The sequence below is a fragment of the Cervus elaphus genome, chromosome 12, assembly GCF_910594005.1.
Source record: "Cervus elaphus chromosome 12, mCerEla1.1, whole genome shotgun sequence".
Taxonomy (NCBI): Eukaryota; Metazoa; Chordata; class Mammalia; order Artiodactyla; family Cervidae; genus Cervus; species Cervus elaphus.
Window position 1 is genome coordinate 49,418,350 of NC_057826.1, and position 15,320 is coordinate 49,433,669.

A 15,320-nucleotide genomic window follows, 5' to 3' on the forward strand; every position below is an offset into this window, starting at 1 on the left:
AAAGAGTCAGACATGGCTGAGCAACTTTCACGAACTACATTCAAGTGACTTCATAGGTACATTAACATTACTGGAATTAACAAGGTACCTGCACTGCTTTCCAGGTTTCAGCTTGCATTTTTTCCCCTCCGGCTGATTTGCATCGTAGCAGCACTCGTCTTTACACTGGTCACTATAACCACAATCACATTCTTCACCTTGTTCTACCATTCCATTTCCACAAATAGGTTGGCCAGATTCTGGAGAAAATGAATAAGACAAAGTAAGCACTGTAAGCAACACTTATTTTATTTCAAATTCACAAACTCTGTAAAGCCTCATTTAAAAAAGGAGAAAGGAAAACATTGAAGATTAAGAAAAGTAGAACAAACTAAGAATCTGGAAATGAGATCTAAGTATAACAGCAGCTCAGTCACTGACTAGCAGTGTGGCCTTAAGCGAGTCACTTCCCATTCAGGGGCCTGTTTCTCAACCTGTGCAGTGAGGGAATCTGACCTGAGGCTCCCTTCTGACGTCCCTTCCAGAAGTGACAGGACTCTAGGCCTGCCACGCTGAGCTTTATTGAACAATGACTGTACTGTTTATAGTACATGACTACAAAGTAAGTCAGTGCTTCACCAACCAGAAAAAAATCAAACCTTTTATGTTAGAAAATTCCAAACATACAGAGAAGCAGTAAAAAAGTAAGTACAATGAACTCCTATGAACCAATCACTTAGCTTTAACAACTATCAATGATACGCTGTAAACAACTCCATCTAACCTATTCATCTGCTCTTACAAATTCATCTACCAAGATGAATCTAACAGATAAAGAGTTTTTTTCTTTTTTAAATCTAACCATAATCACTTCTCAAAACAACAGTATGCTTAATAGCATCTAACAGCCAATCTATGTTCAATTTGTTTCAGCTACCTCTTTACATCAGTTTATGTGAACCAAGTTTCACACACGCTTTCCCCAACCCCTCTCCCCTTAGTTGCTTTTTATGCATCTTAAGTTCTTTTAATAGATAACAGATTCCCTCCTCTCTTTTGTTTTTACACTATTAGTTGTTAAAGAAATTGGGTCATTTGTGTCCTATGGAATTTCCGGCATTCTATTTGGCTGACTGTATCCTAGTCAACCAGTAGTTTTTTTTAATGTACATTAGTTTTGATCGTCAGCTAGACCAAACTCCTTAAGGGAAGAACCATGGATTATTTATATCTTTTGTATTTCCACAGAGTCTAACATTAGTGGGTCAAATCTTGGTTCATTAAGGTTAGACTGTCTGGTCTAAGCATAGTGAGGAATTTCAGAAAGACTTTCAGGCTCTTTTTCTAAAGTTCTTTGATTTTGTTAGTGAAGTTTAAAATTGGAACAAGAATGCTACTCTTAATAAGAACATAAAAATAACAGAACTTCAACATCTGCAGAGAAATGAAAAGAATCAAATCTCTTCATTTTAGAGAAAAGAAAACTAACGTTTAGAGGGTTTGGGACTTGCTGGAAACCACAGGCCCCAGTCTGGGCAAAACACAGGACTAAAGCAAGGTGTCCTAGATCTAAAGTCTGTGCTCTTTCTGCTACACCAAATCAGCGTGGGAAACAGCTGTAGCACAGACTTCAAACCGAAAGCTGAGTAGGTGGAAGGGAACATACCCCAAGCACAGGAACCCAAAACAAGGTACATCTGAATCAAAAATACTCTATACAGAGACCTTAGCTTTATATTCAGAAATTTCATGCTTACACTTGGCCACATCAAACATTAAAGGAAATTTTAGGGCTAACTGAAGCTCCATCCCTCTCTCTATATTTTCTTGGCCACGTGGGGATCTTAGCTCCCCAACCAGGGACCAAACCTGGGCCACAGAAGTGAAAGTACTGAGTCTTAACCATTGGACAGCCAGGTAATTCCTCCTTTCCTTCACTTTATACCATCTCGTTTGTTCTCTAAAGCTAGAAGCATATACATACACATATATACTAAGTAAATAATAATGATTTTTCTAAAGTTTAGCAATAATCGTCTTACAATTCATGTGACATGTAATTTAGGAGAAAAGGAAAAATTGAAAAAGTCAGAAAACCACACATGCAATATTCATTACACATTAGTTTGTGTCTCATACAGAAATAATACTTCAAATCAGCTATTTGCTAATGGCTTAAGTACAGGGGAAAAGATGTTGCTTAAAATGCAAAAATTGTAAGAGGTACATATTTCATTGTAATTTAAGAAGCAATATGCTCATTTTTTCTATCTTATGGTAAACATTTTTTATTTATTTAGGTATTTTTTTAAATGAAGTAGTTATTTTACAATATTATGTTAGTTTCAAGTGTACCACAAAATGATTCAGTTATACATATAGGTGTAAAAGTAACAAGTGTTAGTTGCTCAGTCATGCTGGACTCTTTGTAACCCCGTGGACTGCAGTCTGCCAGGCTCCTCTGTCCATGGAATTCTCCAGGCAAGAATACTGGAATCTCCTGCACTGCAGGCAGATTTTTTTTACCGAGTCACCAGGGAAGGTCGTGTGTATATTTATTTATTTTTCAGAATTCTTTCCATTACATGTTATTACAAGATATTAAGTATAGTTTCCTGTGCTATACAGTAGATCCTTGTTGTTTACTTATTTTATATATAGTACACACATGTTAATCTCAAGCCTCTAATTTGTCTCTCCCCCTCACCCCTTGTCCTTACTATCCCTTTTGGTAACTATAAGTTTGTTTTCTATGTCTGTAAGTCTATTTCAACCTTATAAATAAGTTCATTTGTATTCTTTTTTTAGATTCCACATATAAGTAATATCATATGATACTGGTCTTTCTCTGACATTTGTCCATACTAGGAAGGTACAGTAATCAAAATAGTAGGGTGCTGGCACAAAAACAGACATACAGATCAATGGAAGAGTATAGAAAGCCCAAAAATAAACCTATGCACTTATGGTCAATTAATCTATGACAAAGGAGGCAAGAATAAAAAAAAAAGGAGGCAAGAATATACAATGGAGAAAAGATGGTCTCTTCAATAAGTGGTGCTGGGAAAACTGGACATCTACATGTAAAAGAAAGAAATCAGAAGAGTCTCTAACATATACAAAAATAAAATGGATTAAAGATCTAAATATAAGACCAGATACTATAAAACTCCTAAAGGAAAACATTGGCAGAACACTCTTTGACATAAATTGCAGCAGTATTTTTCTTTGGATCCATCTCCTGGAGCAATGGAAATAAAAACAAAAACAAACAAATGGACCTAATTAAACTTAAAAATCTTTTGCATAGTAAAGGGAGCCATAAACAAAATGAAAAGACAACCTGCAGACTGGGAGAAAATATGTGCAAATGATGATATCAACAAGGGTTTAATTTCTAAAATATACAAACAGGTCATGCAGCTCAATATCAAACAACCAACCAACCAAATCAAAAACTAAGCAGAAGACCTAAATAGATATTTCTCCAGCAAAGACATACAGATGGCCAACAGGTACATGAAACGATGCTCGATACTGCTAATTATTGGGCTTCCTAGGTGGCTCAGTGGATAAAGAATCCACCTTCAATTCAGGAAATGCAGGAGACTTGTGTTCAATCCCTGAATGGGGAAGATTCCCTGGAGGAAGCATGGCAACCCACTCCAGTATTCTTGCCTAGAGAATCCCATGGGCAGAGAAGCCTGGTGGGCTACATTTCTTTTTTTTTTTTTTTTGGGCTACATCTCTTAAGGTCACAAAGAGTCGGACACGACTAAAGCAACTGAGCATGCACACACATTGCTAATTATTAGAGAAATGCAAATCAAAACTACAATGAGGTATCACCTCACACCAGTCAGAATAGTTATTATTTAAAAGTCTACAAATAATAAATGCTGGAGAATATGTGGCGAAAAAAGAAACTTCCTACACTGTTGATGGGAATGTAAACTGGTGTAGCCACTCTGGAGAACAGTATGTAGTTTCCTTAAAAAACTAAAACCACATAATCTTGCAATCCCACTGCTGGGCATTTATCTGGAGAAAACTCTCATTTGAAAAAATACATGCACCCCAATGTCCAAAGAAGCACTATTTACAACAGCCAAGACATATGTTCATGAATAGATGAATGGATAAAGATGTGGTGTACACACACACACACAGACACAAGAATATTACTCAGACATAAAAAAAGAATGAATAATGCCATTTGCAGCAACATGGATATACCTAGAGATCATCATATTAAGTGAAGCCAGACAGAGAAAGGTAAATATGTTCATAATTTTTAAAGTCATTTTCAATCAGAAAGCATATTGTAAAACTCTAGTTTACAAATGAACAATCTATACGTCACTTCTACCACTGAGAATAATAACAAAAATGATAATATCAATGTAATTTTAATTTGCCCTTTCAAAAGAAAATGAAGGCTTTATAAGAAAAAGTCAATCAATAAAAGTAAAAATTGACTTTGAATCTTCTTAAAATTTAAGTTTTGCTCTGGAAAAGACTGTGAAGAGGATGAAAAGACAAGCTATAGAAAGGAAGAAAATACATGCAGACCAATATGTGATAAGTGACTAGCAGCTGAACTACATAAAGAACCATCAAAACTCAACAGAAAAAAAAAACCTCAGTGGCCAAGAAACATGGACATTTCACCAAAGAAGATATACAGATGGCAAAAAACCACATGATATTCAATGTCATTAGTCATCATAAAAATACAAAGTAAAGCCACAATGAATTAACATTATACATATACCACAGTGGATAAAATAAAAAATACCAAAAGCTGACAAGCATAGAGAGAAATTAGACAACTCATACACTGCTGGTGGGAATGTAAAATAGCACAGCCTTCTGGAGAACAGTTTGGCAGTTTCTGCCAAAACATAAAAACATAAATAAAAACAAACAACTGCTATACTGACCTATCAGTTCAATTTGGAAGCATCTGAAACCTATATTCATATGAAAAGCCTAAACTGTTTATAGCTGCTTTATTCATAACAGCCCAAAACTGAAGTTAACCCAAATATTCTTTAACAGAAAAATGGTTGAATGAACTGAGGTACATACATACTACCTGCAATAAAAAGGAACAAACTAATGACACAGGTAAAAATTCTGATTAATTTCCAAGCAATGATATCAAGTGAAAAATCCCCAAAAGTTACATATTGTATGATTCCATTTATAGAACATTTTTGAAGTGACAAAATTTTAGAAATGGAGAATGATTTAGTGGGGCAGGTGAAAGAGGCAGGAAGGAGGAGGTTGCTTTTTAAGGTTATAAAACAGTGGTAATGGAATTGTTTTTTTTTTTTTTCAGGCCACACCATGTGGCATATGGGATCCTAAATCCCCGATGAGGGATCAAACCCATGCCCCCTGCATTAGGAGCATGTGGTCCCAAGCACTAGACAGCCAAAGTGAAAGTGTTAGTCACTCAGTCATGTCTGATTCTTCGTGACCCCATGGACTGTAGCCCACCAGGCTCCTCTGAACATGGAATTCTCCAAGCGAGAATACTGGGGTCGGTAGCCATTCCCTTCTCCAGGGGATCTTCCTCTCCCAGGGATTGAACCCAGGCCCCCTACACTGCAGGCAGATTCTTTACTGTCTGAGCCACCAGGGAAGTCCCAATGGAACTGTTCTTAATCATGGCTATGGTGACAGACACATAAACCTACAATGGTAAAACTGTATAGAACTACACACACACAGAGATGAAAATATGAAAAACTGGGGAAATCCAAATAAGATCTGTGGACTGTTAATCAATGTCAACATCCTTATTGTATGTAACACTGTACTACACAGTTTTGCAAGATGTTACCATTGAGGGAAACTGAGTGAAGGAATATGGAATCTCCATTATTTCTTAAACTGCATGGGAATCTAAATTATCTCGATATAAATTTCAATTAAAAACAAAAGGACATAGTGTTACAACAATTTTATGTCAAAACAAAAAATGCAGCTAAAAAACCCAAAAAGCCCTGCTTATCTGGAAAACGTCTTCAGTTCTTTCCCCTTTGGTGCCATATCTGTGCGAGTGCTGTTTATGTGCAATGTGAACAGGCCTCAGTGTTTACCCTCAAGTAACTTAAAATCTTATGAAATAGGAGAAGGAACCCCAAAAATGTAATATAAGGAGGGGTATTTAGAACATATTAAATGCCCCAAGAGAGGCAAGACAGATCAGTGGATAGACAAAATGTAGTATATCCCTAAAACTGAGTATTATTCTGCCATAAAGAAGAATGGCATTGTGATACATGGCTATAGCTTGTGTGAATCTTGGAAATACTATGCTAAGTGAAATAAATCAGATAAAAAAGCATAATCCCACTAATATGAGGTTCCTAGAATAGGCAAAGGCACAGAGACACAAAATAGAATAGAGGTTACTAGAAACTGGGGAGAGAGAGAAATAGGAGTTAATTGCTTAACGGTTACAGAATTTCTATCTGGGGTGATTTTTTTTTTAAAGTTTGAAAATGGAAAAGCGGTGATGGTTGTACAACACGGTAAATGTACTTAATGCCACTGAATGGTACACTTAAAACTAGTTTAAATATAAACTCTGTTATATATATTTTACCACAATAAGAAAAAAATTCACAGCAACTTTATTCATAATAGCCCAAACCTGAAAAGCCCAGGTGTTCATTCAACAGGAGAGAGGATAAGTAAACTGTGATAAATTCATATAATGTACTTCTACCTAGCCCCTCCCCCCAAAAAAAGGTACAAAACACTAATAATGAACTTCAAAATAGTATGATGAGTGAAAGCAGCCTTCCACAAAAGAATGCCAACTGTATGATTCCACTTATATGAAAACAAGCCAAAATTTATCTGTGGAGAAATAAATCCATTTATTATGAAACGGGCGCAGAGACTGACGGGGAACGGAAACGAGAGAACCTTCTCGGGTGACAGGAATGTTGTGCATCTTGCCAGGTGCCTAGGTTACACAGGGAGATGTATCTGTCAAAGCTCCTCAGATGGTAGAGTTGATTTGTGTACTTCACTTATGTAAAAAATATAGGCTAAAGGGCTTAGAGTGAAGTACCCTGATATCCCAAATCCATTTTAAATTACAGTAACAATAAAACATGGATTGAGAGATGAATAGATTGATACATATGTGATAAGTGTTAGTTGTTCGGTTGTGTCCAACTCTGCGATCTCATGGACTATAGGCTGCCTGCCTCCTCCTCTGAGCATGGAATTCTCCAGGCAAGAATACTGGAGTGGGTAGCCATTGCCTTTTCTAGGGGATCTTCCCAACCTAGGGATCAAACCTGGTCTCCTGCATTGCAGACAGATTCTTTACCATCTGAGCCACCAGGGAAGCCCCCTATGTGATAAAGCAAATGTATTAAAGTGCTAACAACTGTAAAATATAAAGGTGGTAATAGTGGATACACAGGTGTTTGCTATTTAATTCTTTCCAGTTTTCTGAATGTTTGAAAATATTCATATTAAAATGCTGGGAAAATATACATACCAACAAAACAGTTGTTTCTCTTCTTCTCAAGAACTTGACTTATATTTCTAATACTACAGAGTGAGAATTTATTGTTGTTAAGTTTGTCCCCAGATGTTGCTCTTGCATACATGATGTAATTGCCATTTTCTTTTTGTCCTAAATTCTTAGATTCTCCTGGAGTGCACTCTGTTCCAGAATCATGCTGTCAAAAAGAATATAAAGTTACATAAACAGGAAGTAAAATAGGGTTTTCAGGTCATCTGATTAGATGTAATTTTCTCGTCAGAAGAACAATGGAAGCTTGAGGACTCTCCTTTAGACTAGACCTTACCGTTATTTTAGCCTCTGAAAAGGAAAGATAATTTGCTCTTTCAGGGGCCACTTGTTTCATAAAGAAGAAAAAAATCAGTGAAGGTCTAATTGCAATGGATATTTTTTTTTTTTTTAATTCACATCAATCTTTGACACATTCTGCAATTATTTCTTTTAGTTCGGTTCCCAAAGGTAGAGTTACTGCATTAAAAGGTCAAACACTTTAAAGATTTTGAAACATACTGCCAAACTGCCTGACAAAAGGGCCATATTAACTTATATTATATAGCAACATGGATCAAGATTTCAACAGGCAGAGATGGGAAGGAATTGGCTTCTTGGCAGAAGTACACTTTTTTAAATGACTTAATTTGACAGGGAAGAGGAAATAACACAGGAAACATACTTAGCCCCAAATTATGGAAAACCCTATAAATACCCTATAAATAAGTTAAGCCCCAAATTATGGAAAACCCTATAAATAAGTTAAGGAAACTGTATTAGCAATATCAACAGGTATTGGATGTAGGGTTATAAGCAGAAGTGACATGATCAGAATGACTAGAACTATACCTAGACAAGGGCTTCCCAGGTGGGCTAGTGGTAAAGAACCTGCGTGCCCAATGCAGGAGACATAAGAGACATGGGTTTGATCCCTGGGTTGGGAAGATCCCCTGGAGGAGGAAATGGCAACTCACTTCAGTATTCTTCCCTGGAAAATCCCATGGACAGAGAAGTCTGGTGGACTACAGTCCATAGGGTCGCAAAGAGTCAGACACAAGTGAAGTGACTTAGCACGCACATACCTAGACAAAGATTAATCTGCTGAGAGTAAATACATTAAGACTTCCATACTGGGAGACGGGAACTCGCCTCTTGATTGCAAATTTCCAACAATGTTTATAAACTGGTTAACAACAGGTGTGCAATGAACATTTAGGATAGCTTCCCTGGTGGTTCAGATGGTAAAGAATCTGCCTGCAATGTGCAAGACCTGAGTTCAATCCCTGGATTGGGAAAATCTTCTAGAGAAGGCAACAGCTACCCACTACAGTATTCTGACCTGGAGAATTCCATGGACAAAGGAGCCTGGAGGGTTACAGTCCATGGGGTCACAAAGAGACAGGACTAAGTGAATTTCACATAAATAAATATACACAATACAGTGAACCACTCAGACAGAAAGTAACATTGATATAGTACAGATATATGACAGAAGACATAAAGACAGATTTTAGACAAAAATGTCAAAGAAGACAGGCTCAGGAGTTCATGGTCTGGCTGATCTCAATATTAAATTACTGAAAACAAATTTACTAATAAGCACCTGCTATCTACAGTATAGTATCATGTGTACTCTATGTATAGTATCATGAACAATATACACAAAGGAATGAGGTGTATTTGAGCATGACAGAATCATTAGAAGTAGTCTGGTATGACAGGAAAAGATAACAAGGTAAGCAAAAAAATGTGAACCAATTTATACATTCAACAATAAGTAATATTACATTAATGTATTAAAAAAACACTTTTCTGGCAACCAGTTAGAAGACAAATTAGATGGGAAGTACAAAGAGAAGACACTAGATATCCCACTCAGGGTGTGATCCACAGATCAGCAGCAGCAGCATCACATGGGAGTCTTAGAAACAGACACTAAGGACCCATCAAAGGCCCACTAAAATGGAATCTACACTGTAAGATCCTCAGTAACTTGTATGCACATTAAACTTTGAGAGGTTGAGAGGTCCTAGACTCATGAACTGAAGGGTAGTTGGAAGGATACTAAAATTCCCTTGGTAAGGGTTGGATGAAGTTGACTGGGAGAGTTGAGGACATTTAACTGACCTTGAAAATGCAAGTTAACCATGAACAAGAGTTCTTTGCTCATCTTTAAAATTTCAATTACTCTTTTTTAAGAACAGATCACCAAAGCAGCCAAGAGGTAGAGATATTAGACATATTTCAAAGACTTTATCCATCCATTCCTGATTGGAATTAGAAGAAGAAAGACTTGCAACTTAGTGACAGGACACTTACGTTTTATGAACTGTGGAAACATTAAGTAAGAGCTTGAGAATTTTAAGTTATTAGAATTCAATTTTTTTCCAAACTCAAAAATTCCCATTTTTACAACTGATAAAGTACAAATGAATTTATACAGTTTTCAAATGAAAATTTCCCAAACTTGTAATTTTAATAAGCCCCACCAAAATCACAAAGACAAAATACCTTTCAGTATTTTGTACTTCCATGTATATTAATCTTCAGTTCACTTAAAAATCAATACAATAGACTATATATTGAAAAAGTGAAAGTAAAAGTGTTAGTCTCTCAATCATGTCCGACTCTTTGTAGCCAGCCAGGCTCCTCTGCCCATGGAATTCTCCAAGTAAGAATACTGAAGTTGGTAGACATTCCCTTCGCCGGAATCTTCCTGACACAGGTATCAAACCCAGGTCTCCAACATTGCAGGCAGATTCTTTACCATCTGAACCACCAGGGAAGCCCCAGGGTATTAAATAATACCAAAGAATTATTCATTTTGTCAGGTATCATAACCATGTGGTGGTTATAGAAGAAAATGTCTCATTTTTTAAGAAATGCACACTGAAATATGGAAGGGTGAATGACTTTGCTTCTAACACCTCACAAAGAAAAGGAAATACAGAAAGATGTGGCAAAATCTTGATGATCGCTGAATTTGAATCAGAGGTCAGCCAACAGCAGCCCACAGCCTGTTTTCATATGACCTAAGAATGGTTTTTCCATGTTTAAAAGATTGTAAAAAATAACAAAGAAAAATATGCAACAGAGACCAAATGCTGCCCCACAAACCTAGTTTATTAGTAGACCCTTTACAGAAAATGTTTGTTGACCTCTGTCCTGTACGATGAACGTAAGATTGTTGTACTATCTTTCTCTACTTTTGCGCATGTTACCAAGTTTTAATACTGAAAGATTTTTAAATAACCTTCTAAGTAGAGAAAGACAAATCTAGTAAACCCCAATAATGCTTTAATAGAAACCAAGCAAAAAAAATGCAATTTGCTAACATTCAAACAATGAAAAAAGAACTTTAAACAATGAAAAGTGATTCTCACTCAATAAGTATTTGAATGAGTCTTGTACCAGGCACTGTTTCAAGGTCAGGAGTGAATGAAAGGGACAAAATTCCTGCCTTCGTATAATTCTGGCACTGTTGTGCTTATTTTCTTATTTTAATTACAAGCATTCGATCCTCCTCCTTTTCAGTACTATGGCCAAGTACATTACTGTGTTTTGACATATAAAAACTAAGCATTCATGTGGACTTGTTTTCACTGTAAACAGTATCAACAAAAATTACACAACATGAAAGACCAGCAACTTAAAAAAAGAAACTAATAATTAGGCAATACTTACTGGAGATCCGAAGTTATGTCCAACTTCATGAGCAAAGGTAATGTGAGAGACTTTGGGGGGTACATGAGACCCATAGTTCTGAACAGTAATAATTCCAGTGTTTAAAGACTTCTTCTTACCATCTGAATAGAGCTTACTTTTTTCACATATTCCTCCAGAGCTTCCTAATTCAAAATAAAAAATGGCTAAAATTAGCATCTTCCCCCCCAAATAATTCTCTAATAAATGCCATATTAACTTGAAACATTTTATATGTATTTTGAGTCCAAACTTGGTATATATATATATCAAGTTCTAAAAAGTTTCTTTGGTCAACGATTACAAAGTCATTTCAAATCAAAGTTTTTATGGCACAAATAAATTCTCAGGATTGAATACAAAGCCCTTATAAAATGTTCCTCTTCATAATCAAAATGTCTCCAAATTTTTACTCCTCTTAATTAAGCAAAACACATATTTAAGATTCTGTTAAATTTAAATATTTCAGCATTTACACTGGGTCAAAGCCTATACTTTTTCATTTTTCAAGAAGAAAACTTATATTTAAGTTAAATGAAAGCTGACAAAATATTCTCAAGGAGATGCTAAGGAAGTCACTTCTACAAATAATAACAGCGATGCACAGGAGGATGTGATTCATGTCCTAAAAGACAATGTACTATGTACTCTTTAAAAAGAAAAAAGTAGTGGAGGCTAGGGTGTGGAGGATATAGGCTGATAGAGGTACAAACTTCAAGTTGTAAGATGAATAAAGTCTGAGGTTCTAATGTGTAACACATGATGACTATAGCTAAAAACATGGTATTATATAAATCAAATCTGCTAAGAGAACAGAAGTTAAACATTCTCACACACAAAAAGGAAAAATGTAAATATGTGGGGCAATGGATGTATTAAACTTGGTGGCGGGAATCATGCATTCACAATGCATACAAATATCAAATCACACTGTACACTTTAAATATCTTACAATTTTATTTGTCTATTATATCTCAATAAAACTCAAAAAATGTCAAGTGGGTACAAGAAAAAAGGAACGAAGGAGAGAAAGTGGGAAGGGAGAAAAAGCAAATGTGGTAACATGTTAACTGATTAATTTATCAGGAGTTCACTATACTACTCTTGCAACTTTTTGGCAAGTTTGAATATTTTTCCAAAATAGGTTCAAAAAACTCAATTATGATTTTCCAACATGACTTGAAGATATTTTCAAATTTCAGTCTTCATCTTTTACTTGTATGAAAAATATGAAATCATTTTGTATTTCATCTGTTCATTTACAGTTCCTAAACTTCAGAGCTTGATACCAATATAAAAGTGTTTTCACATATAAATGCAGTCAATTTTAGAAATTAAAAAAAAGAACATCAGCAAATTAGAAACTGGCCAATCCTTGCTTTTACGTACACTGCACTGAGACGATCACAGTATTTTAAATAACTACTAAAGACTTTCAGGGAAAGTACTTTGGTTTACATTCACATTTTAAGAGATTATTTGCATTTTTTCATTAAAATACAATCAAATGGATTAGGATATTCTGATAAATGATCTAATTATTTCAAATTAACTTTCTACACACAAAGTTACAACCAAATTACATCTTTTAAAGTCTAACATTTATAATCTCTGATAAAGTATATAATAGGAAAGCAATTCAAAACAGATGTGCAAGACATACTATATTTAAAATGGATAACCAACAAGAAGCCTGAATGTGGCGGCCTGGATGGGAAGGGGCCTTGGGAGAGAATGGATACATGCACATGTACGGCTGAGTCCCTTCGCTGTCCACCTGAAACTATCACAACATTGTTAATCGGTTATACCTAGATACAAAATTAAAAGTTCAGAAAAAAAAAAAAAAAGATATGCAAGAATGGCAAGAAACTACAACCGTTGCCTTGTTCCTTTTAATATTAGAAAGTACAGGAAAACATATCATAAATTTAATGACTATTATGATACAATTCAAGAAACTGAAATGATAATGTGCTTTCATAGAAAACTAAACTGAAAGACTAAGTCACATATGCAGATTTTAAAGGGCAAAAGATTGAGAACCTCTATATTTAATATTTACTATGTTTTCTACACATAAAACTGAATAGAAAGATAACATCAAATGACTTACAAATATTTAACATATTCTGTTAATCTACTTTTACTTTTGGAGTCCGAAGGACTGTATCACTATTCTAGAAACTAGAAAAGATATAAATAAGCATTCTGTATGTAATAATTACAGTCTACATATTATAGTTTTAAATAAGTAGCAAATTAATATCCTGCCTTATTGAAGATGTGTCATACGCAAATTGGTCCAGTGCTGTACTGTCAGACTTGAATTAAGCATAGAAGACTCCACACTGCAAATCTTTATCAGTTAAAAAAAAAGTAAACAGCACACATTAAAAACTCCAATAATGCACTTCCTATATTTTTAAGGTCTATCTAATTTAAGGAAAGATAATGCATAAATTTGAGTGTAGTCTTCTGAAATACAGTCTTTTTAATTCATATCTAGTTTAATATACTTAACTGCTTTTGGTTTCAATAACTATTGCTTATCTGGAAAGTTTGCTATTTTTACACACTAACAGCATATGTTGGAATAACTCAGTTATACAGAAAGAAATACAATACTATGTCTAACTTTATTAGTTGTGATTTAACTTTTTAAATACTACAACAATTTTAGATATGCCAGAAACTGAATTAATGATGTTAGAAATACCTACAGCTAAGTTATAACTCAATTTCAGTAATTGCTTTACACTGTAAATTTAAAAGTTTACTACACAGTCATCACTGAAAAATACAAATTATGAATAACAATGATGAATGGATAACTCAAAGACCAACAAAGAAACAGAAACATTTTTCTATCTACAAGATAGTCTGAGGGCTAGTCACAGAATATCAGTCCTAAACTTGTTAGAACAATTCCCCAAAAGAAAAAAAATTATAAAACCTACAAGGGTAAGTTTAATACCTTGAAAGAATCCATAAATACAGTTTTGGTGTGAGCAAGCCTAAACATCTACAACAATAGTAGCATGCTGACCATTCAACACTAATCTGAGCAGTAATTCTGAAGCAGAAGTTAGTATACTGCCAGACAGGTTCTAAAAAAGAAAAACAGAAAAGAAGATCTCTACCAAATGAAATGTCCCTCAAAATGTTCTTCACAAATGGTCAGAGGAATACTCAATGGTTCAGGATTGGCTCTGCAGATGAATTCCACAGTCAGCCTTCTTCAGTGACCTGGCAAACTGAGACTATGTTCACTGGGTTAACTGATAACAGTAAGGTGGGTAACAGGTGAGCAGAATATGCCTTAATAAAACAAAGACGACCCCCTCAAAAATCATGTTAGAAGAGTGTAGCAAATGAAGTACAACAAAGGGCTATCTAATATAAAGAATTTACTTTGTGAAGGGACTGACATTTCAGTCTCTAAATAAAAGACTACTTACTACCTGCTTAACACAAAACTTTGCTTATAAAAAGAGAAGTTTAATCTTTCCAGTTTCCTATTCAAGACTAACTTCGTTTCGGAGACCAGACTCCTCCCTTTCTAGAGCTCCCTTCTAGGTCCTGTATGATTCCACATGGAAGCCTCCAAGTTAGCCCAGTTTACCAGCTGTTTCTACTTATTATGGAGTCAGGGCAGGAGGAACTGTTTTTCTCACTGAAAGGAAACTGAGGGCAGAACCCAACCACAATAAAAAATTTTAAGAGAACAAATAAAAAGTAGCATAAAAAAATACTAAAACACAAGAAACATTATTGGAATGTTTCAACTCTCATTGTTTTTTCCACATTAACTGAGTCAATGAAGAAGACTACAGCTAGTAATTTGAGTAACTATCCTGTAAAAATTAACACAACAGTATCACAACAAAATTCTTTTCACTACTATATATTTGAATAGTGAAAGAGCTGCAGAATTAAATGAAATTAAGCTAAATAATACAATAGAAATTAATTAGGTCAAATAAAAATGAAAAAGGTTAAGACAAGCAACAGACCACAAGCTGAACAGATCAGCTATAAAATACTATTGCAAAAAATCAGTCTAAAACTAGCATTACTAAGATCTGCA

General features: G+C 35.0%; 1 protein-coding gene across 1 annotated transcript in view; it reads right to left on the reverse strand.

Moving 5' to 3' along the window:
• ADAM10 (ADAM metallopeptidase domain 10) overlaps window positions 1–15,320 on the reverse strand; it is a 139,613-nt gene that overhangs the window by 19,189 nt on the left and 105,104 nt on the right. Inside the window, exons 9-11 of the mRNA XM_043921216.1 lie at window positions 11,213–11,376; window positions 7,511–7,694; window positions 89–239 (exon numbers count right to left, since the gene is read on the reverse strand). Of these exons, the coding sequence (XP_043777151.1) occupies window positions 89–239; window positions 7,511–7,694; window positions 11,213–11,376 (499 nt within the window). The remainder of the gene's footprint in view (window positions 1–88; window positions 240–7,510; window positions 7,695–11,212; window positions 11,377–15,320) is intronic.